We start from the raw sequence: 25494 nt of genomic DNA on the forward strand, positions 1-25494 counted from the left end.
GCTGTCCAGACCAGATCATGAGTTTCAAGCTAATCATGGATTACAACAGAAAAAGAATCAGAGACATAGTGATAACATTTGTAGACGTCAAGCAAGCATACAATTGCATCCACAGAGAATCCCTACTAAAAATTCTAAGACACTTCAGACTCATCCTAAATTAATAAACATGATAAAACCGACCATGACAAACACTAAGTGAAAAGTGAAATTCAGAGGCAAATTCACAGAACCATTTGAGATCAAAAAGACCTTTGCACAAAAACCATTTTTGCGCCAAGGCGATGGACTCTCATTAATGCTATTCAACTACACTCTAGAAATGGTAATGATGAAATGGCTCAAAAAATCCCCCAAAAAATCAAAACAAACTGCCTTGGTTTGGCTGATGACTTAGCACTGCTAGCAAATGACATCAATGAAGCTAAAACACAGATATTAGAACTTCAAAACATTGCAGATAAAAGCCTCTAAATATCATTTGAAAAGATAGAAATTATGACTAAAAAACCAACAAAATTAAAAGTAAACATAAATGATAATGAAGTCAAAATAGCAACCCAATTTAAATACTTCGAAGAAATAATAACAAACAACCTAAACGAAAAAACCTCAATCCAAACAAGGACAAACAAACTACTTGAACCACAAAAAATAAACTTAATATACCTACAGTAAAAAAGTCTATCCATAAATGCAAAAAAAGAGACACTACAACACACTTATAAAACCAGACACCACATGTGAAGCAGAAACACTCTTCCACCTGAACGAACAATCAGACTGACAGACTCCAGAAAATCGAAAGAAGAATTGGAAGAACCTGCATCAACAAGAAGTGCCAGAAAGATTAGTGGTGGAACATACCCAACAAAGTTGTATGCAAAGAGTTAGAACCCATCACTGATACTATGCATAAGAGGAGATTAGGATTCTTTGAACACATCATGCATCATGAAGATGCAAGATTCAAGGCTTCTGAAACAGCTGATACAATACAATCTGAACTAAAAAATAACAGGACAGTATGCAGATGGAGCAGAGATATAAGAGAGGATCAGAAGGAAATTGGCCTTACAACAAAATACACCGCAGACAAGATAAAATTTTTAAAAAAATGAAAGAAAAAACAGTCGCTTCACATTCACAAGAAAGAAATTCACAACATGAACAATTTCAACAGAAAGGCATACAGATAGGAACTTATAAAAGAACTGGGAGGACCAAAAGGCCTGAACAGTCCCTTCGAAGAGACTTGGGTAATGGACTGAGTAAAGTGATCCTATACGGTCATAAAAGATGAAAAAAAATACATACATATATATATTGTTACCACATATATGCCTATTTAACATCAGCGAGCAATAACAGTAGCAACGATGTGAGCAAGCACACAGTATACGGACGTGCTCATATAAGCATCACTCCTACCAAATTCTCTCACCAAAGTGACACTGCAGCCCCACCACTCTCAGGCTCCTATAAAAGAGCGTGCATGAGAGTGAATGGGCAATTCATCGTCGACCACTACCTGAAGAAGAAGTTCCCTGGCTGGCTCAACGTAGGACCTCCTGGCAGATGCCAACATCCCCGCCGGAGCAGCAGGCCTGGCTGACCTGCCGAGGTGAGCCGCTGGACGTGGACGCTACATTCCTGCTCCAGCTCCAGATCACCGGGTTTCAATTGGCCTGGCTGGCCCGCCAAGGGAGCCACTGGTCGCTACCGTCCTGCTCCAGCTCCAGTCGCCAGGCTCAGCAGCAAGATTGCTCAGGGAGAACCGCCTCAACCATGCCGGCAAAAGACAATTGATGCCGACCTGACACTGCGGGGCTCTGGGGCCACCACAGCCACGCTGTAGTGGGGACCCAACTGCTGCTGATGGAAAGCCTGGTCTGACTTCAATGGACGAGACACAATTCCCTGACTTCAACGGAGTCCATCTTCCAGACCCAACATCTCTTCTCAGAGCTGACGCTAAAAAACGGCCCTTTTCAGGGCCACTGCAAGGTTATGAAATACGAACTGTTGAAGCCATTCGGTGACAATATATACAAATAGTACATAATGTTTCAATTCCTATACACTTCTTGTAAAAACAAAAGAGTCCATAGAGCAGGCAAATATTTTTTCAAATATAATACATGCTACTGAATGTCAAACACATTAAATGGTATTCCTTTTATTTAATACAACAGCAGAAGCATGCAAAGGCTTCCTTTATTTTCATTTCTGATGAATGCAAAAATTAAGCTAATTTGGATTTTTGTGAGGTTGAAATCTTTGGGGAACTGAAATATGTTCTATTCAGTAATTAGGTTTTTTATTAGACAGAATTTTTTTTAATTATGAAAAGGATAAGAATGATTGGTCTGAAGATATTTCAAGAAAATGCACGTTTACTAAGGTTTCAGGTGTCATATAACCAGTTAGTAATCTATCATTTATAGACATTTTTTGGAACTTATCAGTTGGTTTACTAAAATTGAATCTGTTACAAGTATTATCTTTTTTTTAGTAAATTACTGGTTTTTGTATAAATTTTTTGAAGATATGTAATTTAAATTACATTTTTGCATAAATAAAGCAAAGGAATCTCACACCTGCTACTTAATTAAAAAGAATAATATAATTATGTAGAGTACAGGCACAAAGCTATGAAAAATCTCTTGCTTCTAAACTAGACATAAAGTGAGATGTTCATTAAGTGTATTAATAAGAAACTAAGATCTACAAAAAAAGATAGCCAAAATAAATCATATTAACATTACTAAAAAAAATGTTAAGAGATTACTTATGCCATGTAGTCTCTCACAAAATGGTTTTTTGATGTCAGCTTGAATATTAATCAGAATATTGAGAAAGAAACATCAAGTATATACAGACATGACACCACTTTCTTACATCAAATATGTGAACAAAAATTTACTTATTTATCAATTCTCTTGCCTTTCTTTTTTTTTGGAAAATAATTTAAACAATTACCATTTTCTGAGATCTAGTTTAGTAACAATCACATTTAAAATAAAAAATTAAGGTATCTTTAATAAAAGCAAATCTTTCATAAATTTAAATTAAAAAAACCATTAATTTAAAATAATATTTTTAACAGATTTATAATAAAATTTTAGTGGAAAAAAGATTCATAATGCTGTTTTCTATAGAATACATTTTTAGATGATTTTGAAATTAAAAAAAATAAAATATCAGTTAACATGGTAATAAAATGCTGACTTTGCACCTCTCCATGAAGTTCCTTTTTTCAATAGACAATTATTCTATTGTTAGGGGGCATGCACATATAACTGAGAAATTGAAATATTTCAATTACTTTACTAAAATGTAAAAAAAAAACATGTAACTGACCAATGTTTGGTTTAGCTACTTCAACAACTGCAAAGTTTGTAATTGGCTGAGCCATACGAGCCCAACCCCCATAAAATACACTGCCATCTTCAGATTTCCTACAAAAAAAGAAAAGCACAGTAAAATATTAATGATGAAAACATACACACCCACATTTTCACTTCACGCTAGTGCGTTGTAACTAAACTTGAATAGCATTATAACTAGTCTAATTATAATGCAATTATAATTTAAATTTGTACTTGTAATATATTAATCTGAATGCCTTATAAAACCAATATATCCAAAAAAATTATTTCATTGTTTGAGCCTTTAACTTTTCAATATTGAATCACTAACTTTTTCCTGAAATCTAAAAGAAAAAATACAGTCTTATACTTGTGGGTAAAAATAGTGACTAAATATGATAAGCACATTAAAATAGCAATAAAGAAAATTAAGCTCTAATCACCAAGAGAAAATTTCTACTGCCCTTCAAGAAGAAATTCTGTGAATTACAAACTTTTCCATCCATACAGTGAGGCAAAATTTCACTCTTAATGATACTTTCATTAAATGTCTTAGTTGCAGCTACACAGACTAGTCTGCTACGTGTCATTGTCCAAAAATAATTTAGGAAAAACTGTAGGCTTATGGTTTAAAATTTGGAATTCTATGATGCTAAAAGAAATACATAAGTAAGGTTTTTTCAATCCCCAATGCAATTAGATAACATTGGGAAAAATAACATTATACTTCAATTTTCAAAACAGTATTATATCATACATTTATACCATATATCACAGATTCTCCAGAAACATAAAGTACATACATTAAATAATTTCCATCAGATTGTAAATTTAAAAAAAATTTATTTCAAAATGGTCTGAATTTAACTGTCTGCCAGTAACCCATAAAATGACTTCTTAGATTTGTTTGATAGTAGTTCTATCAATTTGTATGAAACAGAAAGTCAAGTGACAGGACAATAGTTCCAATCACATTCTGCCTTCAATGTGTTCTCAATCTATATATACATATCTACATATTTATATATTTACATATCTATAAAATACTCACGTAAAATAAAAATAATAAAAACCTTAATGTTACATTCCACTTTTGCCGTTGGGTGCTGCTACCTAGCAAGGGTCTCCCTGGCAAACTATGGTCATACAATGTCCTACGTCATAATATCGCAAGGAGTGGTCATTATGATGTAGCAACTTCTATTCATTCAGTGCCAGAATCTGACCCAGAGCGGTCGTGTTGTACATTCAGTCCAGATGGACACGCATACTAATGTTCGGATGAACACTTATTTTATTTGTTTACTTATATTTTATTAAGTTCAATTACATGTGTTATGTTATATGTTAGATGTTTAATTATATGTTATCGAAATGTCAAAATGACAAGAAATTAAATAACAATTCAATAAGCAACAAAGTGTTGCTTCAATTCATCATCTATGCATCTACAGTTCATACTCACTCTAAAACCTACCACAAAGGTTTTATGGTCCTCCACATTGCAAAGAATATAACACTTACAAACATTTTTTTTTAATTTGTAAAGGAAATTTCGCTTTCAAATTTCAAATTTGTTTTACAACACAAATTTATCCAAAGTATTGTAGTAAAAAGCTAATTAAATAATTTTTCAGATCTTACTTCTACATTCATTGTGTGCTGTTTTATTGTGAGCAAAGAGATTAATCTGTAAAACATCATAGTAAAATATGGATGTGAACAATGGCACAAAAATCCCATCGTTTGACAATAATCTAGCATTTAAATTCAACATATTGCTACACTAATACACTTCTTACACTATCAAAGTAACTCACAAATGCTTGTGTCATTTAAAGATAGTGAACATTTCTTCTTTTACAATATTGTAAGTTTCATGTTTCAAAACTAACAAATTAACTTAAATCAACATAAAAATCACAAAAAAAAAAATGAAGATGGCAAAATTGCAATTCATTAATTGCTACTTACACCTGTTAATTAATTAATAATTATTTATCAACTTACCATGGACTAAGTCTTATGACAGCATCTTCAATATCTTGTCTTATCTCATCTGAAACATGTAAAAGTAATATAATTCAAAGGTAGTTGTTAATTCTTAACAACAATAAAAGAAATAATTGTTAAAATTGTTACTATCAAGTGTGAATAAACAGTAAACAAAATCTTTACTCATATTAAAGGTAAGTAACATAACATAAAGGCATAAATAAATTTCTGCAATATTTAAAATCTGGTTTGGTTTGTCAAAAAAAAAAAAAAAATTGTATCCCATAAAAAAGGATGGTGGATGGATTTGTTTTTTTGTTTGATGTATGTGCTCACATTTTTATTTTAGCTGGATTTGGCGCAGAGTGGACCATGTGCGTGCAGCGCACAAACAATTTATACTTCTCCAACAATTCATTTGAACGATTTATACTTCTTTATATGAACAATTCATCTAAAAACATTTGTGTTTTGGGATAAAAAACATTGGGGCTAGAGCAGTTATAAAATCACAACTCAAGAAACAGTTAAAAATGTTCAGGATTTTTAAGCTTTTCATTGTAAAAGTTTTTGTTGTTAGTAAGCAAATTCAAGAATGTTATTTAGTTTCAATTGGCAAAAACATTTAGCAAAATCTGTAATGAAACATAAACCATGTAACATTTTCATGGCAGGCCAATGGCCTGCCTTTTTTCTAGTATTGTATAGCATAAAGTGACCGTAAGTTAGTTCATGTTTAAAATTTACTAATTTTTTTATTATTATTAATCTAAATTAATTTTATTTATTTTTACTACTTAAAACATTTATCATCCAACATTACCAATAAAATTAAATAGTTCATAATTGGAAAATGTATTAAAATAGTTTATTTATATCTTAAAAGCTAAAGGAGTGTTAATGAAACGTAACAAAAATTTAGTTTTGAATTATAAATTTCTATATAATAAACATAGAAGATATTCATCCCTCTCCTTATCCCTGGGATAAAGAGATCCCCTTCTACAAATACCAATAGCTTCTATGGAGTGTGGAAGAGCAATAGAAAGCAGGGCCACCCTCTTGCCTTTGGAATGGGAAAACATTTTTAAAGGTAGATCAAACCAAAATTTCTAAGGAATAGGATACAGAAGACTAAAGGAAACCACCGCATTAAAGACCTTTATAGTATTCCTCTATGAATCATGAAACCTCACCAATGGCGAGGGGGCTGGAGTGCTCAGTGATGCAGAATAGCTGGACTAAAGGTGCAACTGTATCGAAGTGGTACCTGTTTGAGAGCCAGACTAAAGAAAGATTCCTGAAAGAGGACAGCAGCTCTTTCAGTAGTGGTTAAGGCCATAGGTCAGGAAGACTTAAACGGCCATATCAACATCACTCGGTCTGCTGAATACAGTACAACTGAAAGCAATAGAAAAGTACAGCTGTATTTTTTCCAAGAAAATTCAGCTCTCTGCATTTTGATGTAGTTATTTTCATAGGCGCCTTCCTTGGTAAAATTTTCCAGAGGTAAACTAGTCCCCTGTTCAGATCTCCAGATGGGGACTACTAAGAAAGGGGTCAACAGAATATTAAAAAATAAAATTCTAGAGTTGGAACATGGAATATTAGAAATTTGTAAAAGATTGGTAGGTTAGAAAATTTAAATAGGAAATGGGTAGGTCAAATGTAGATGTAGTAGGAATTAGAGAGGTTTGGTGGGAAGAGGAAAACAACTTTTGATCAGGTCATAAAAAATAAATAGGTCGTAAAATAATTAACTCAGCATCAAATAAGAGGCAGTCAGGAGTAGGTTGCATAATGAACAAGAAGATAAGGCAGATAGAGTATCTCAAAAAGCTTAACAATAGAATCATTGTAATCAGAATAAAATCAAAACCTAAGGTGATAACGGCTGTTAATATTATACGCCTGCAAGTGCTCATGATGACAATGAGGTAGAGTGTGTATATGAAGCAATTAAATACATAAAATGGGATGAAAATTTAATAATAGTTGGAACTGGAATGCAAGCATCGGAAAAGGCCAGGAAAGAAATATTATGGGTGAATACAGGCTGGGAAAAAGAATTGATGAAGGGGAACAACTTACTGAGTTTTTCATGAAGTATAATTTAGTAATTGCCAATATCCAGTTTATAAATCATAAGAGAAGAATATACACATAGAAAAAGCCAGGTGATACTGCAAGGTATAAGATAGATTATATCATGGCTAAGCAAAGATTTAGAAATCAACTCATCGACTGTAAAAGAGGAGAACATTGCAAGAAAACTGAATAAAAAAGATAAGATAGAAAATATAGAAGAATGGAAGAAAAAGGAAATTCTTAAATCAGCAGAAGCAAACTTAGGTGGAACAAAAAGAACTGAAATCAGCAGAAGTGAACTTAGGCGGAACAAAGAGAACTGGTAAAAACCTTGGATGTCAGAGGATATATTGCAGCTGATGGATGAACGTCGAAAATATAAGAATGCTAGTGATGAAGAAAGTAAAAGGAACTATCGACAATTAAGAAATACTATAAACAGCATATGCAACTTAGTGAAAGAAGAGTGGATTAAAGAAAAGTGTTGAAAAAATTGATGAAGAAAGAAGCATTTGGAAAAATAGAGCTAAAATAAGAGACAGACTCATAGACTAGATCTTAAGGCATTCCGGAATAGTCACTTTGATATTGGAGGGACAAGATAGGAAAAATTGTGCAAGCAGGCAATGAATGTTTGAAATATGTAAAACAAATTTTTAGGGATGTAGGATGTAGGGGGTATACCAAAATGAAGTGACTAGCACTAGATAGCAAATCTTGGAGAGCTGTGTCAAACCAGTCAAATGACTGAAGACAAAAAATATAATGAATATCATTACTATTAAAGAAAATGAATCTGATTAGTGCTGCTTGGGCCTTGGGTATTTTTTATACGTCACAGAACTGCGACCATTAATATAAAGCAACAAATTAATGATCCTTTTCTGTGGAAAACAATGCATTATATACTGCTTCTACTCAATAGGAAAACACTTGTGAATTTTAAAACTCCATTCATTCTTATTTTCAACATTTATGAATTTAAATATTTATTTTTTTAAAAAATTATTATTTATAGTATGGCTGTGACTACTGTAAAATAAGGGTTTTTATCAACATTATTAAATTGTAAGTTTTAAAACCAAGATTGTTAACTCGTAAAATACCACAATAAACTTGGAACCAATGTTGAGTATTTTAATGTAAAAAAATCATAAATCCTTTTCTCATGAGAATGGTTATTAAAGATAAAACTTCATCCAAGCTTCAACACTTTATAGCACACTTAACTTAATGCTGACAAAATACCTTACTTAAACTTAAAAAATTAATTATTAAAACAAAATTAGTCTACAAAAGATATCCATCTTTTATTTTTAAGGATAAAAAACTTTATATTATAATAAAATAAATTTGCATTGAAAAAGAAAAGTTAATGACTTAAAATTATCACCATGATTTACTTTACTATTTTATAAGTACATCTAATAAGTAGATTGTTCATAAAATAGTATGGTCATAGCATTTAACTTACAATAGGAATTTGTTTACTTCAAAACCTTCATAAACTAACACTAAATATATCTCAAGAATTACAGGACCCAATATTGATGAGAAATTTTTAAGTCTGTATATATATATATATATATATATATATATGCAAAGCTGATGGCCATATCATAAGTCCTACCAGGTTTTTATCAAGTATCTGTGAAAAGATCAAATGATAAGAAATGGTTCCTGAAACCATTTAGAGGTTTTGTATGTATTGAAAGCAAAAGAAAACTATGGCTGATATCTCTAAGAAATGTTTTTTTCATTTGGTTTCCTTCTAGTAACATATTATGATTCCTCTTGTGTAAAAGTCTGAAAATTATATTTCCATGAGGAGATTACTAAAAATGAGTTCATCAGAAAATATAAGGGCAGTGACATTTTTCAGGTTAAGTGGGGAGTCATAATTTCAAATAATGAGTGTAAGTTAGACAATTCAGAAAGTGAATAGTTAAAGGCTACCTTTAAATGATAAGAATTAGAGAGGTAAGGTGTAAGATAACCATGATTTTCATCAGTAATTATTAGCATTGTTAAAATGATATCTGCTAAGCACAAGAGTAGGAATAATGAGTAAGAAAATAGACCAGCAATGACAATATTAACAACATAATGAGAAATTTATTTTAATCTAGATCAATTTTAAACTCAAAAGTTGACTACAGTAGTAATTCTTAAACGAGTATACTTACTTTTTTACCTGATGAAAAAAAATAATAAGGAATAGGTCTCTTAATAAAATTTGAAAGCAGTAATATAAAGAAAAGAAAAGAAAATAGTTGTGGAGTTTTGAGCTTGGTCAAAGACACAAAAAAGATGAATCATTCAGAATAATGTACAAAGTATAAAGTAGTAGTACTGACCACTGAATAAATGTTACAAGTTGTAAAAATGCAAAGATGACAGAGGCAAGAAAATTTATAAGCTTTTGAGAAAAAGATGATAATAAGATAACAATGATTAAAAAAGTGAAAGAAAACTGTATCCTAGTTTTATGTCTTCATAAAATCTGATTCCTAGAAGAAAAAACTGAAATTAGAATAGCTACAATTAAGAACCATTTTTTGTATAAAACTTTTTTTTTTAAATCAAGATTTAAATAATTAATAGTTTTAAAGAGTATACTTACATGTTGATTCTAATCGAAAGAGATTTAGATTCCTCAACAGGTAGTCATGAAGAGTAAGAAACTGAAGATTTAACTTCGGAAGTGCAAGGCAACCCTCACCAGAGAAATACTCAGTTGGTACAATATTTTCATTCCATATTATCTCTTCAGTTGGATATAAGGGCATCGCATTTAACTCTTCAAGCTGTGACTGTCTTCTTTCATGCCTTGATACCTAAAAAAATTATTATTTTATTACATTTTTACTCTCAGTCCAGGTATTGATATTTCTTGCTTTAAAACAATAATAAAATTATAACGACCTTTCCTTCATTGCTTACTTTTAATCTTTATTTAATTTTAATTGGTTTATTTAAAGATATACAGTATAACATTTAATTCCCCATTTCTGAGAAGTGAGACCATCAAAAGTTGGTATTTTAATTAATTTGAAGCATGAGGATGACAATATTTTTGTTTTTAGTTTTCACCAAATTCTATTAAAAAAAAAAATTGCATTTGTACTTATTTTATCTAATATTAACCTTTTAAGCTTATTTCAATTTATTATAAAACAATAAACATGAATTGTATACAGTTTTTTACAATAACATATACCATCTTATACTACACTAATCCACAGATGTATGAGAGTTGCTTAGAAAGTACGTTCCATTTTGCTATTTATTAAAGAAATTATATTTTTAAATGTACACTTCATCAAAATCTATAAATTTTTAACCACTTTTCAAAAGAGTCTGCACTATTATTGAGAAAATCACTGGAAGGACGCAAAAACTTGTATATACTATATTTTAAAAAAACCAGCTACCAACAGCATTGGTCATTTTGCAATTCATCATTGTCACCGAGACACTGACCAAAGATGAACTTCTAAGTTTAGGAAGAGATGGAAGTCATTAGATTTAGTCAGGACTAAATGGGATGGAGTGATCCAACTGTTTCTATGCAAATAATAAAATAAAATTTTATATGACAGTCGCTCAGAGCAGCTAAGCATTATCATCCAAAAAATAATGCTAGAAGTAAATGTTCTACCACCTTACGTTCCAGGTAACGAACTATGTTTTTTTTTTCATTTTTCACAATAAAATGCAGAATACAATGTTGTGTTATAAGGTATGAATTTAATCATAAGAATAATGCAACATCTGTTCCATAATGATACAAATAATTTTACTTGTTATGTTTATCTGTCTGAATTTCTTTGTTTTCAGCAAGATGATGTGCTTTCCAGTAAGGACTGTGGTTTCAATTAAAGTGCAATGTGGAATCTAAGTCCTATATTCAGTCATAATATGGATTAAAACTTTGATTTATTCTTAATATTCAATATAAATAATTCTTAATTTATTGAATGTAAATAAGGTTATTTATATGAAGCAATCTGTTAGTCTTTGTATTATTGTTAAATAAATAAATAAATCATAAACCTCACAGCACTTGCCAGACTTTATTCTTGAACATCTGTAATACTGAATAACTATCCTTAACAACAGATTCCATTAATTTAAAATACATTAGGCCATATCAAGAAAATTAATTTCAAGGATGTCCACTATCACTCTTGCCTACTTTTACAGAATACTAGTAGCATCTTTTCCTTACATCCAGCTGATTTGAATCCATATTTGACTTGGCATTTTTCATACAATACAAAACTAATTTCTTATAAGAAGAAATAGAGTTGTGGCAATTAAGTGTAGACCTTTAATTACAGAACAGCATAAGTAAGCAAAAAGAATAAAATACCTCTAGGCTTTTTCATTAAAATTTTTTACAAGTATACTCCGTCATGTGTGTTTTTTTTTTATATGATTAATTCATTACACTTGAGGCTTGTCCATAGTTAAATGAAATAAATTTTTTATTATGATCATTATACAAAGAGAGTAAAGTAAAACCGAACCCACAATGTAACCGCTGTAGAATCGGTAGATTATGTTGGAATGAAATTTTATGAATGATACGGATAAATTAAATTTAAAAAAACATAATTTAAATGTTGCATTTATTTACCTTATGTTACAAAAGATGTTCAAAATGACCACCCTGGGCATCAATGCACTTTTGTGTTTGAATGATCCTATTGAGAGTCGTCTAATTGAATATTTGATTTCTCATTGAATATTCACTTTCAGTTCATCAATATTGTGGGGATTAAATGCATAAATTCTCTCCTTTAAGTAGCCCCAAAGGAAAAAATCATAAGTAGACAACTCTGGAGAACATGGAGGCCACCGTCCTCTGCTAACAGCTCGTTCATTTGTGAAAGCTGCATGAACGCAAGTCAGTGAAATGTTTGATGTGTGACATGTTGCTCCATCTTGTTAGAAGAAGCTGTATTCTTTTCATTAGCAGTTAACTGTGCATAGAATTCTTTGAAAATGGCATCTTCTGGACTGGCAGTAATTCTCCTTTCAATATGGGCAATGGCCTTTGATCCTAACAGAAAGTCCGCTATTTTGTTTTGCATTTGAAACTAAACCCGTTGTATACCATTTTTTAACTAAATCATATATGCTACTCTTCGCTGGAATACAGACATTCACAAATTTTTCTATGAATACTTGATGTGATTCTTCAAACGATCTAGAACGAATACAAGCCTCAACTATAGCTATCCTCTCCTGGTTTGAAAAAGGCATTTACAAACACAACTGCACTCACAATGTCGCACTACAACAAAACGTATACTGCACTGACACATAACCACCTGACAAATGGGGCAGCAACAATCAGTAGTAACATATACATTCACTAGTTGTGTAGAGTCTTTCATAAATAGTGTTGGGTAGTGGTTTCATTATGGGTTCGATTTTATGTTGCTCACCCTGTATAATAATGCATTACATAGATCAATTAGGAATAGATATATATGCAACTTCACTGATATAAAAAAGGAACTCCCCCAGCAATTTTGCCTGAATGGATGAAGGAAAACTGGTAAGAATCTTTTCCGAGCAGTATCACAAAATGCACAATTAATTATAAAATAGAAAAGATATGATACTTCAGCTTTTGAGAAATAGCTTTCTTATACTTATTCCAATTTTTTTTAAATTACCAACTATTTTAAAAATTTTCCCATAAATTTATTTAAAATACAATTGAAAATTTTGTTTACAAGAACAATATTTATTGTCAATAAATCTTGAAACAATGTTATTAAAAAAAAACCTGAATTTTCTGTCCCGTTCAATATGCTAAAATGATTTTCAGCTGATTCTGAATTGTGAATTATTTTGTACTTAGTTTTTTATGTAATATCTTCATGTATTTACCTTAACATTAATTCATATGTTTATACTTAAAATAATTAATACAGTCTTTAATCATATGTATTTTTTATTTTGCAATTGTGTATTTTGTGACGATAATCTGATGAAGGCTTTACCACCATGATTTCTATTAATCCACCCAAGAAAATTTTCAGGCAGTTTTTTTTATCCATAGAATAGCATATCTATAAATTTCTGATGCGATCTATATAATATATGATTATGTACTGATCAGAGAAAAAGATTAATTAATTTATTCGGGTTAATGCAATTTATTCGGGTATTGTAATCATTTTATAAAAATATAAAGAAATGACCGATGAACTACCCAGCCTTAATGACTAGAGCTTAGACAATGAGTTCTTTGATCAAATGCGTAGTAGCAATACATAGCTTATTTAGTATAGGCCCTATACTATAAATGAAACAGTATAGGCCCAATAAATGAAACAGAATAATTAACAAAACTGTACCTGATTCAAAAAATGACTATGAAAATAAAGGATGCTCAAATTGAGTGCTTTGACCAAGGATGATGTGCAAGACAAGGGTACTGCCTGTTACCAGCCAGCCTCATTTAGTATTGTCTACGGAATACAACAGAAATTTACATTTTCAGTTTATAAATCAATTTATCAAGAAGAACTTGGTGGTCATCATTATCATCATCAACGGATTATTTGCCCAGAGCCTACTATGTCTGTCTCCATCGTTTTGCATTTCCAGTTAAATATTTGAGTTTTTGATATCTTCAATTTCCTTTTAAATTATCTATAATTTTTATTTTTTTTTTTTGGTCTCCTTTTTTCCACATCAACTGATTGTTTTATTAAGCTTCTATTCTCTTTACCTAGTCTCATTACTTACTCATTTTTTACTCTCTGTTCATTTAATCTTTCAATCACCTCTGTGCTCACACCTCAATGTATCCACAATCTTTCTTAGTGTTCATGTTTCATATAAGTTCACAAGACACTCTTCAACTAACTCCATCTTACTAGATAACTATTTCTTTCTGTTAAAAGCGTTCTTATCCATTCTTTCTTTTATTTTGTTTTTGATTCTACAATCTTCAGTTAACATGGTACCCTAAATATCTGTACTACTTTACTTATTCAATTATTCCTTTTTTGTTCATACACTCATTTGGCTTATTAATTCCTTATATTAATAACTTGCATTTTTTAACATTCATTTTTATGCAATAATCTTTCACATCACATCTAATTTTGATATCATATATTGAATACTGTGTGCTTCGCCTCCTAAAAGAGCCAAGTTATCTGTGAACCTTATACAATTTATTCTCCATTTTCCTACATTGATTCTTTTATCTTCTTCTAAAGAGTTTTTGTCATATCTTCAACAAACTTATTAAAGAAGGCTGGTAATGAGCAAAACCATTGTATTACTCCTCTTCCTAGATTAAACTGTTCAGTTTGAGCATCCTTTATTTTTACAATCATTTTATAATTTAGGTACAATTCTTTAATTAATCTTCTAGCTTTCCAATCTAATGTTTGATTGTTAATATTTCCAGTAGTTTATCCCATTTTAACTGTCAAATGCTTTTTCTATATCTATAGATCATACAGAAAAAAAATCTTTGCTAAATGTGAAATTCAATTCTCAAGGAGAATCAACCACATTGCCGTATCTATACCAGTTGAAGAGCGCTACCAACTTTGTGTCACAAAACAAAATTTCCCTTTCTTAGGAAAAAATTACCAGACATTAAGAATTGGGTAACAGGACTAAAAAATCACCTGTACAAGCAACACTTTAGTAACAAATATAGTAGAAGTGTAAACATATTTAGTATAAATCTATCGGTATATTTAGTAATACAAATTTTAATAACAACTTAATTAATATACACAAAAACCAAACCTATGAACAAAATTGAAGTATTTACTATAATAATACTTTGCTTCAACAGCAGCCAAAAGTAATAACTATTAGGTTAATACATAAAACTATTTACCAGAAGTTCTAAGAGGAATAGATGATCAGATCGATACCAGTTTTCCTGATCGACTCTCTCTGCAGGAGGTACAAGACTCAGGTACTGGGCAATATCTTGCAACTTTTCTCTACTACAAAACAGAAGAGAGAGGTACATAATTACATTGTACCACGCTACAATAAAAAATAAGTAAACATTATTCTAACAAATATAATCGTAATCCCTCAAATTACATTACCAGCATATTGTAAATAAATATTTTATTAATAGCAATATGTAATATAAATGATATCAATCATATCAAAAAGAGGTAAGTTTGTCACAACATGGGAAACTGCTCAAGATTTGGCTGTAAGAATTAAGGAAAACTCTAAGAAAACCTTTTAGTGCAAGATCATAAAACACTAGATTAATGAATAAAATAAGAATCAATTAGAGTTCTCATTAATAAATTACAATTACTTCATCCTTTATGAAATGCTGATGCAATACTTTATCTGAAAATAAATAAAAAACTTGTCAAATTTAACTAAAGTATCTGGGTATCTGCACTGATCAAAAGACTTAAATCTTTATCAGTGATAAAAATTTGAAATTATTATTGTTCACCTTTATGACTTTCTTCTTTATTTGGTTAATAATGCTCTTATCTAAAGAAAGATAATAATAGAATGTTCTTTAAACATCAATGATATGTTACCAATAAAACGTTATAGAAATCACCCCAAATTAAATCCTCCACTGTGGTTCTAAGAGTCTTATGGTATCATAAAAAGCATTAACAAATCAAATTACAAGATATGTTATGACTGGGTTTTTTCTTTTTATTAAAAATACCTTCAGTTACAATATTCCATTCTATTTTTTTTTTAAATCAACAAATTTTTAATAGTTTATCTTTCAGATAAAGTGTGAAAACTTCCATACTGATATCTTATTTATAAAAAAAGAGGATTAAGAAACATTTATAATTCTATAGGTTGATAAATATAATTTTAGAAATGCTCTGAACCTGATTATTTAGAAAGAAATATCAAAATGTTAAATTTCTTTAATAAAAAGAGGCCAATGAGATTACATGCATACATACATACACATGTTTTCATAGACACACGCACACACATACACATGATAAAGCATTAATACAATGAATTTTGTAAACAATATTTAGTATTTTGAACTTTATGAGATTAAAATATCAAGAAATCTAAAAATAAAATTAAATCTAGAAGCAAAATCCTAAAAATAAAATCTAAAACCAATAATGGAATCATGCTACTGTTTTTTTTTACAGCCTGAAGTATTTTGCTGAAATTTTAAATGTTCAAATTTGAAATAACATCAGGTTGATATATTGAAAAAGTATACTTATTTACAATCACCTATAGTAATAGAAAAAAAAGAAAGGCAAACTCACGATTCACAAAGCAGTGAAACAAAGATATAATCTGTAACCGTTGATTTTTAAATGTTTATATAGAAGTAATACTATTTATTCACACAAAATAAATCAGGCTAACAAACAATTACGGTTACTTTTTTCTTCAATGCAAAGAAGCTATCTTAATACGCAAAAAAAGGAACATCACAATAACAGATATGCTCATATTGTACATTTTACAGTATTGATTGTAACATTATACTTCTTTATTGAAGGAGTAAATTATTTTACTGAAATTAAGTTTTATAAGATTCATATTATTCCTCTGCACTGTTAAATTATATTTAAATACTATTAAATAAACTGCACAGTACAAAATATTGAGATAAGAGATATCTTACGTTAATTTTTCATGAAAGCACTTTCACATTCAAAAAGCACATAATAATAGCACTTAAACATATAAAAGCTTTAAACTTTCACATATAAAAACACTTTCCCTCGAAAGTGCTTTCAAGAAAAATCAAGGTAAGATATGTCTTATCTCAATATTCTGTACTAGGTGGTTTAATAAAATTTAAATGTAAAGAAGTAAATACAAAATGATTCTAAATTGCATAACAATCTCTTAGGAGATGATTCTACAGCTAAAAATAAAGAAAAAGTTCATATAAACACAGGTCAGAAAACAATTCCTTAGTCAGTTTTGGCTCGCAACACATTTAGTCCTGTTTTCTATTTCTTCTATGAAATTAAACCGTATTAAAATTCTTGGTGTACAAATCAAGGGATAAATTTGGTGTTTCCTTATGGTTTTTTATCTAAAAAATTGAATAAAAGTGTTCCAAGACCTCTATCTCACTTAGGTTTTAAGAAAAACAGGATAAAACTCAAAAAGGTTTTGTCAGAGAGTACAGTTTTTGAGATTTGGAATAAAATAACTTTGTTAATTTACCAACAAACAAATAAAAATTTCTAATTAACTTTCCAGAGAATTTAATTCTGAGAAAACTGAAGTAAATGTTTATTAAAATTAGAGAAGTTCAACTTTAATTAGAAACAAAACACACCAACTGGATCAGAAAAGTGATATGATTTTAAACAGAACAATCTACACACAAATGCTAAAAATTATAAAAATAAATTTTTAAAAACATCCTTCTAAAACATATTACAATTTTTATTTTTTTCATAAATTGGCAATAACAAGTGATGAAAAATTAAGTTTAGTATCTAGCATTTGAATATTCATTTGAGCGGGGTTTTTGCTGTTATTCACAATAGGTAATACGTCAAAATTGTTTTCATTTGGAAAGTTGATGGATATATTGTTAATTTATAGTAAAGTAAATAAAATTGGATTGGCTGCTATGCATGAATACCAGACAAATTATCTGAATCAAAGAGTAATATGGTACTCTTTGATTCAGAGAGGCGAGTTTGAGAAACAGGTATGCTTAAACCATAACAATTCGATCCTGGTCATGAACGTTTTGTGAGAAATGCCAATGCTAAAGAAGCAATACTGGATGTGGTAGAATTATCTCTCACCTCAAGCACCAGAAGATTGTCTGTCACATTGTTCTCATGTTTCGCAATCAAGCGTGCAGTGAACATTATGAGAGTAACAATTATACCCATTCCATACAACTTGTCTAGAAGAGTTATTACCACCTGATTTTGATAAACAGATGAAATTCTGTCAGTGGTTGTTTAATTTCACAGAGGAAGCAGAAAACAAGACTAAATGTTTTATGAGTTGAAACTCACTAATGAACTTGTTTTTTACCTATGTTTATATGAACCTTTTTTGTTATTATTAGCTATAGAATCTTCTAAGATGTGCAATTTGGAATCACCCAGGATATAAATAGAGACAAATTATTACAGGTAGAAGTAAAAGTTTTTCCAAAAGGGCTTTAAGATATTTTTTTAATAAATACAAAAATATATAGAATTTTTCTAATATATTTATTTTAAATGAAAGTACCATTGATTATGATTAAATAAGAAAGATGATATCATTTAAAAGTCTGTAATGCATGCTAAATTGACATCAATAACATCACCATCGGTAATTTTGTATGTCATTTTCAATCACTGGGAAATTAAACTCTCTTATGGGAAATTGTGATGTATCTTTCAACTTAACATGTTTTTGTGGTTGTTGTAAATTTAAATGTTTCATGTAGTCCCAAGGAAAAAAAGAATAGCATCAAGTTTCTAGATCTTGGCGATCAATTTACATCACAATTTCATGAAATTTCATGTGTAAAAATGCTACGTTCACTTATTTTGTATAGCTTGTAGCAACATAATTTTAAAATTCACTTCAGTAATGTTACTTCCGTTAAGTTGGAACAATAAAAATTCTGTAATCATTACTTTATAACACTCTGCATTCATTGTAACAGCATTGCCACAATCATCTTCAAAGAAAAATTGGCTGATGATTCCTCCAAACCACTATGACAAATCAAACATACTTTTGTGCATGAAGTGATTGTTCATGAATAACTCAACGAGTTTCTTACTCCCATATTGTGACAATTTTGATAAATTGGCACTTCCAGTTAATATGAAGTGTTTCTTAACACTGAAGATGATTTTACATGAAAACTGAGATCCACTGCTCTTTGATCTACCACCAAAGTAACAAAAATTCTATCTTAAAAATGGTCCCTTTCCTTCAGTTAACTGAATCCTAAAAGCATGAAAATGCAGATGTGTAGTAAAAACAACACCACTAAACTTTTTATGACTTAATTTATGGTAAATGAAATTAGAAAACAAAAAAAAACATACGGTAGTTATCAACACAACACTGAAAATCATAAACCCCTCTGCAAAAACCTCATAATAAGAAATGCAATATTAATAAGTCTCCTTTTAATAATAGATTTTAAAAAGTAAATTTCAAATTACAGCATTAAAAACAAACTAGTGATAAATTTTAAATCAACAAATTTTTTATACAATAACTGGTTTAGGATTAAAAGTAAAATCTACATCTTTTCTTTAGAAGTAAAATTAGTAAAGATAGCGTGCAATTAATTAACTTCAAATATCTTAATTATAAAAAGAAAATATGTGATAATTAAAATAAAATTACGCAAGAGGTCCAAAGTGTTTTAGAAGTTTTTCTCTTGTATCAACACTTGCTACATTAGCCAGTGAAAAATTTCTCAAATCAGGAAACTTGGCGAAGACTGCCCTCTGAAATAAAACCAGATAGTATATAATATTAAAATAAATAAAAAAACCAAAAACCAATTAACAAATTAAATATTTTAACATAAAAACTGATCTTATACAATTATAATTATTGTTACTTTAAAACTGAATTAACTTTTTCTTTCTTTTTTTGTTTGTTTGTTTGTTACACCATATATTTTCAGAAATCATACATGAATTTGAAGATAATTAATTTTGCTGTAGTTACAACAAAGCATGGAACAATTTATATATTCTGGAAATTGTTCAGTAATCATATAAGTTTAAAAAGTATTTTATTTTATTTTCCCAAACGTATCTTCTTCAGATTTCTTTTATCAATCTATAAGGAACTGTATCTTAAAAAGAGTCCCAGAATGCTAAAAAAGTTAAGTTAAACACCAAAGCAACAATAAATTATCCTAGTTGATGTACTATAATGAAGTTTAGGGAACGTGTTATTTGTATGTTTTGATAAATGTAGACTAATTTCATAGCTTTTGTTAGACTAACACTAATATAAAAAAACAACACTTTTTCTACATTAAATAATAATTACAATAAAAATCATTGTTTATGATTTTTTTTTAATGATTTTGTTATCACAGAATTTAAAATAATCTGTTCATAACAAAATATAAAACTTTTAATAATGTATGCACTAATTAAATAAATAGTTTCACATAGAAGCACTTTTATGTGTTTTCTTTTTTTATTTATTTATAAATACACAATTATAAATATTCTACTATTAATATTTCAATAAATTTACATGGCATCAATCTTGATGCCATAAATTCAAAAATATGTATGCAAAAGAGATAATAATAATAAAAATTGATGAAAAATGATTTATTCATGAAGATATCAATTCACAATAAGAAAAAAAAATCAAAATAAGGAGTTACAGATAAACTTGTAAATTATAGCAATTAAGGCCAGACCACAATACATTTTTTATGAAAAGGAATAATTAATTCAATAATCGAAACGATAATAATAAAAAAGAGACATTAATAACAATATCCAAAGCAATTAAATCAGTAAAACAAAAATCAATTAAAAAGTGCATTATGCAATATGATTTATTCTAGAAAATGCTATCATAAATACCCATACACTCTTTAATTAAATTATGAGTTAAAATTAAACATTTATTATATTTTTATTAAATTATGAAATATAGAGGATGCTAATAAACTTAAGTAAAATTTGATTATGGAATACATACAAGCACAATTAAAATACAATGAAAACATAGTTAAAATGTAATAAAAATCAAAATGAACTCAGATTGCATGGAGGATTGTACTTGAAACTTCAAAAAACTTATAATTGTACATCTTGATTAAATGAAAATGCTTTAAGATATTGTAAAAAGAAAGATATTGTATAATACGCAGATAATACGTAACTGCGTATTATACATTTGGGCTATTCCTGTAATTACTCTAACCATTCACTGAAATATTATATGGTCCTAAAGTTTGGCAACTGCAGTTGAACCTTCTTTTCTTCCTCATTTATGAAATCAGGATCTGCAATTACCTTGGTCTGTTATAACATCTTGGAAATAATCCATTCACTCATATTCTAATTCAGTCTTTATCTTGCCAGACACATCTTATTGGTTCAACATTTTGTTTGCCAGAAATACCATTCTATTATCCTTGATCATCTTGGATCAATTTATAAATTAACCCCTCCCTACAAAGCATGTTTTATGAAATATCTACAAACATTGGTCCTCATTTTAAAAGATTTTCATAGCTTATCTCAATATGGATGACAGAAGGAAGTATCTGAAATTCACTTCTTAAGATTTAACACCAAATAGTTTTAGATCAAGGACTATAAAATACAACTGCACCATTAACGATAAAAAATTATCAACTACAGGTAAAAAATAAATAAAAAATATATCTATATCTATAATGTATCTCTAAATATATCTATATCTATAATATATTTATAGATAAAAAAGATATAAAAATATATCATCGACAGATAAAAAAATATAAATAGAAAACTACAAATATAAATAAAAAAATAAATACTCAGGTGAAAAAACTCCTGAAGTTGTATTAATAGTTTAATGCAATATTATAAATAGCCAATATTTTAGAGTTTTCAATTCAGAGGGAAATAAATACTAATCTATAAGATATTGGAGAACTGTGATAGCCATCTCCTTGTATTTTCTCCCACTGTTAGTATGAATTTTGGGTAAATTTATCAATTTCAGTCATCAAATTATGAATTATCTTGTATTTATCTTCTAAACTTAATATATACTTACCTTAACATTGTTTCATGTATTTATACTAAATAAATAATATGGACTTTTAATCATATCTATTTTTTATTTTATAAGTATTTCGTGATACTGCTCTGATCACATGGTTTTATCAGTTTCCCTTGACCCATCCAAGTAAATATTGAGGTAATTTCTTATTTTATTTTTGTAATAGTATAAAATACTATTATTTTATAATACTATAAAATAGTATAGTATAAAATAAAGCGGAGTACTTTTGATTATGATTTTGTATATAAAGCAAATAGTTATAACTTGCAAAATTAAAAAAGGCAAAACTTCCGGGACATTTATTTACATACATTATAATATTTACTATGGATCAACTGATTCATGATTTGATCTACATAATGTATTATTATGTACCGATCAAAATAAAATATTTATTTATTCACAAATGCCAAGTAGGTAATTTAATCTTCTTAAGCCTGCATACTAAAATTATTCTGATGATTAGAATAGCCTCCTTTCTACCCATGCTCTTTCTAAAACTGAACTGATCTTCACGAAATACACCTTCTAGCAGATTACTATTTGCTTATACCTTGATCCTAATTAGTAATTCCAATGAATAAGACAATAAACTGATGTATGATAGTTTATCTGCTTTTTTTCTATGGTATGGTAACAATTAAACACTTTTTAAAATCTGAAAGGATTTCTTCGGACTAATAAATTTTTCATATTAATGTGTGAAGCTTATTAGTCCTACTTTTCCCACACAGGACATTGAGCTAGTTGACAAACTATCAATTTATTTTTTTTATTCATCATGAACATTATTTTAAGTCATCATAAATTTATTCTAATTTCATAAACAATATTTTTTTTTAAATTGTTGTCATACTATTGTTTGCTACTATTTAAAAACATCTTGATATGATAGAATAGAGTTGGAGAAACTGTTTTTATGTCCCACTATCAATGAAATAATCACTAGGAAGAACTGAAGGTTTATGATGATAAAATATGAACTTTTAACCTTATCATCATAAACCTTCAGTTCTTCCTCGTGATTATTTCATTGATAGTGGGACATAAGAAACAGTTTCTCCAACTCTATTCTATCATATCAAGATATGATAGATAGATATCAAGATATGATTAACATAGATTAATTACATTTTCTACAGTTACCAAAATCATACAGTTAAGATATAACATAAAAAAAAGAAACAAACATATTTTCCTGCTATTTTTTTCAAATGTAGATTGTGGTATAATTTTTTTTTTGTTTAAATGAATTCCTAACACAAAACCATAAAACAGAATGGGCTTTAATTTCCACACATTGTATTTTTTAAATGTGTTTGTTATAATAATACCTAAAACTCAGGTGTAATCTATCATTAGCCAGACTGTAATCACTTATTCTTAAAACAATATGAATATTTTCCAACAATACATATTGGATTATTTATTATATTGTGAATTAAGTTGTCATGTATGTTTTAATTTCTTCATGTCATCTGTTTTTTTTTTTTTTTTTTTTTTTGCTGGTGAATTCACTACGTGGGCGTTTTTTCTTTTTAAAAAAAGAATTAAAAAACATGCCTTCCTAAATGTTCTAATCTATGAAATTTGAAGATCAGACTTCACTGATTATTATTAAGACAGGCGCTGGGTGATAATATATACTGTATTGGGGAACACAATTCAGGTTTCTTAGATTTTTTTATCTAACTTGACTGTTTTCCCTATTAGTCGAATGACTCATAAATATTTACACTAAATTAACTACTTTTTTATAGTAAGCATGTGTTGAATTGCTTTAATTTAAACATTTAAACTATTAGTTTTGTGTAACTTTTAATTATAGTTTGTTTTTAACTTTTATGATACTGATATCCAAAAGAATTACTCTATTATTATTATTATACACTTTCAATTGTGTATTATAGTTTTATAGACACTATTGAGCTTGGTACACATGGTACATAAATTTTAAGTAACATTGATTTCTATGGACATTAGCCATACTGTATGTATTAGTTGACATTTTTAATTGATTTATTATTAACAAACAAAATTTACACTTGTAAATAAATACATTTCGAGGTCAGTTTCCTTAACTCTAAATATGTTACAGCACTATTTATCTAAATTACTTAGACAATAAGAATGAAAAAAATAACTAAATGAAATGAATTACCTAACAGTAAATAAATGCTTATAACAGAAACAAAAAGAGACATAAAAATAAATAAATTCAAATTAGAAAATAAAAGAACATTTAAAATAATAAAAAAATAAACAAAAGACATAAATATACCAATAATAACATAATATATAAATAGCTAATATGTTGGAGAAAAAAACAGTTGTTTGAATATGAAATTGTTACATGAAATTATATAAAGCAAATGGTTATAACTTGCAAGATAAAAAAAGGCAAAGCTTCTGGGACATATTAAAATGCATTATAAAAAGTCATCTCTTATCCAAAAAAAATTATGGTAACTGTAACTGGTCAGTAACGCTGTAGTTACTTCAAGAATAAATAAATAAACATACCAGCTTATAGATACGATATACAAAAATCTAATTAAGCAGTTACATTAAAAATAATAAGTACACATTTAAAAAAATAGAAGACAAATCAATATTAAAAATTGATGAAAATAAATTTAAATCCCAGTTAAAAATTAAATTACAAATCAGCAGAGTAATCATACATACATGATTACTGAGAAAATACAGTTTTTCTACTTCTACATATTAATAAAAAAGAAAGAAATATTTTTAGAACTTAGATTAATTTTACACATAAGATATATTACCAAAACTGAATATTAAAACTGAGAAAACTTGAATGAAAATAAGTAAAAAAAAGTGAAAGAACATGGACTCGAGGTATGAGAATAATGACAGATTGATTTTATATGAAAAGACTTGTGTATTAAAGGAGTAAAATGAAAGAGAATTAAAAACCGCATTTGGAAATAAGGACAAGAATCAGTTAAACTGGTGGATTTTTTTGAATAAGGGATAAAATAAATAAAAAGGGATCCCTAATAAATAAAAAGTGATACTATGTTCATTATATTATGTCCCAATTTTAACTTATGGTGAAAGTAAATAAGTGTTCAAAAGTAAACAAGAAGGAAAATTCCAGGAAGTAAAATGGATTTTTTATAAAATATATAATTGGTAAAAAGGTAGACTATGTTGGTTTCAATGTATAATGAGTGTAAAGGTAGGTAAAAGAGATAATTAGTAGAGCAGGGAGAGGAAAGACTGCAAGTGAAGTAAATCAACA

General features: G+C 28.7%; 1 protein-coding gene across 1 annotated transcript in view; it reads right to left on the reverse strand.

The window, feature by feature from the left end:
• Positions 1-25494, reverse strand: part of LOC142324919 (RNA helicase aquarius) — a 250064-nt gene that overhangs the window by 43594 nt on the left and 180976 nt on the right. Inside the window, exons 8-12 of the mRNA XM_075366060.1 lie at positions 19818-19921; positions 15343-15454; positions 10078-10291; positions 5382-5430; positions 3364-3461 (exon numbers count right to left, since the gene is read on the reverse strand). Coding sequence (XP_075222175.1) covers positions 3364-3461; positions 5382-5430; positions 10078-10291; positions 15343-15454; positions 19818-19921 — 577 coding nt within the window. The remainder of the gene's footprint in view (positions 1-3363; positions 3462-5381; positions 5431-10077; positions 10292-15342; positions 15455-19817; positions 19922-25494) is intronic.

This window comes from Lycorma delicatula, chromosome 5, assembly GCF_047948215.1.
Source record: "Lycorma delicatula isolate Av1 chromosome 5, ASM4794821v1, whole genome shotgun sequence".
NCBI lineage: Eukaryota > Metazoa > Arthropoda > Insecta > Hemiptera > Fulgoridae > Lycorma > Lycorma delicatula.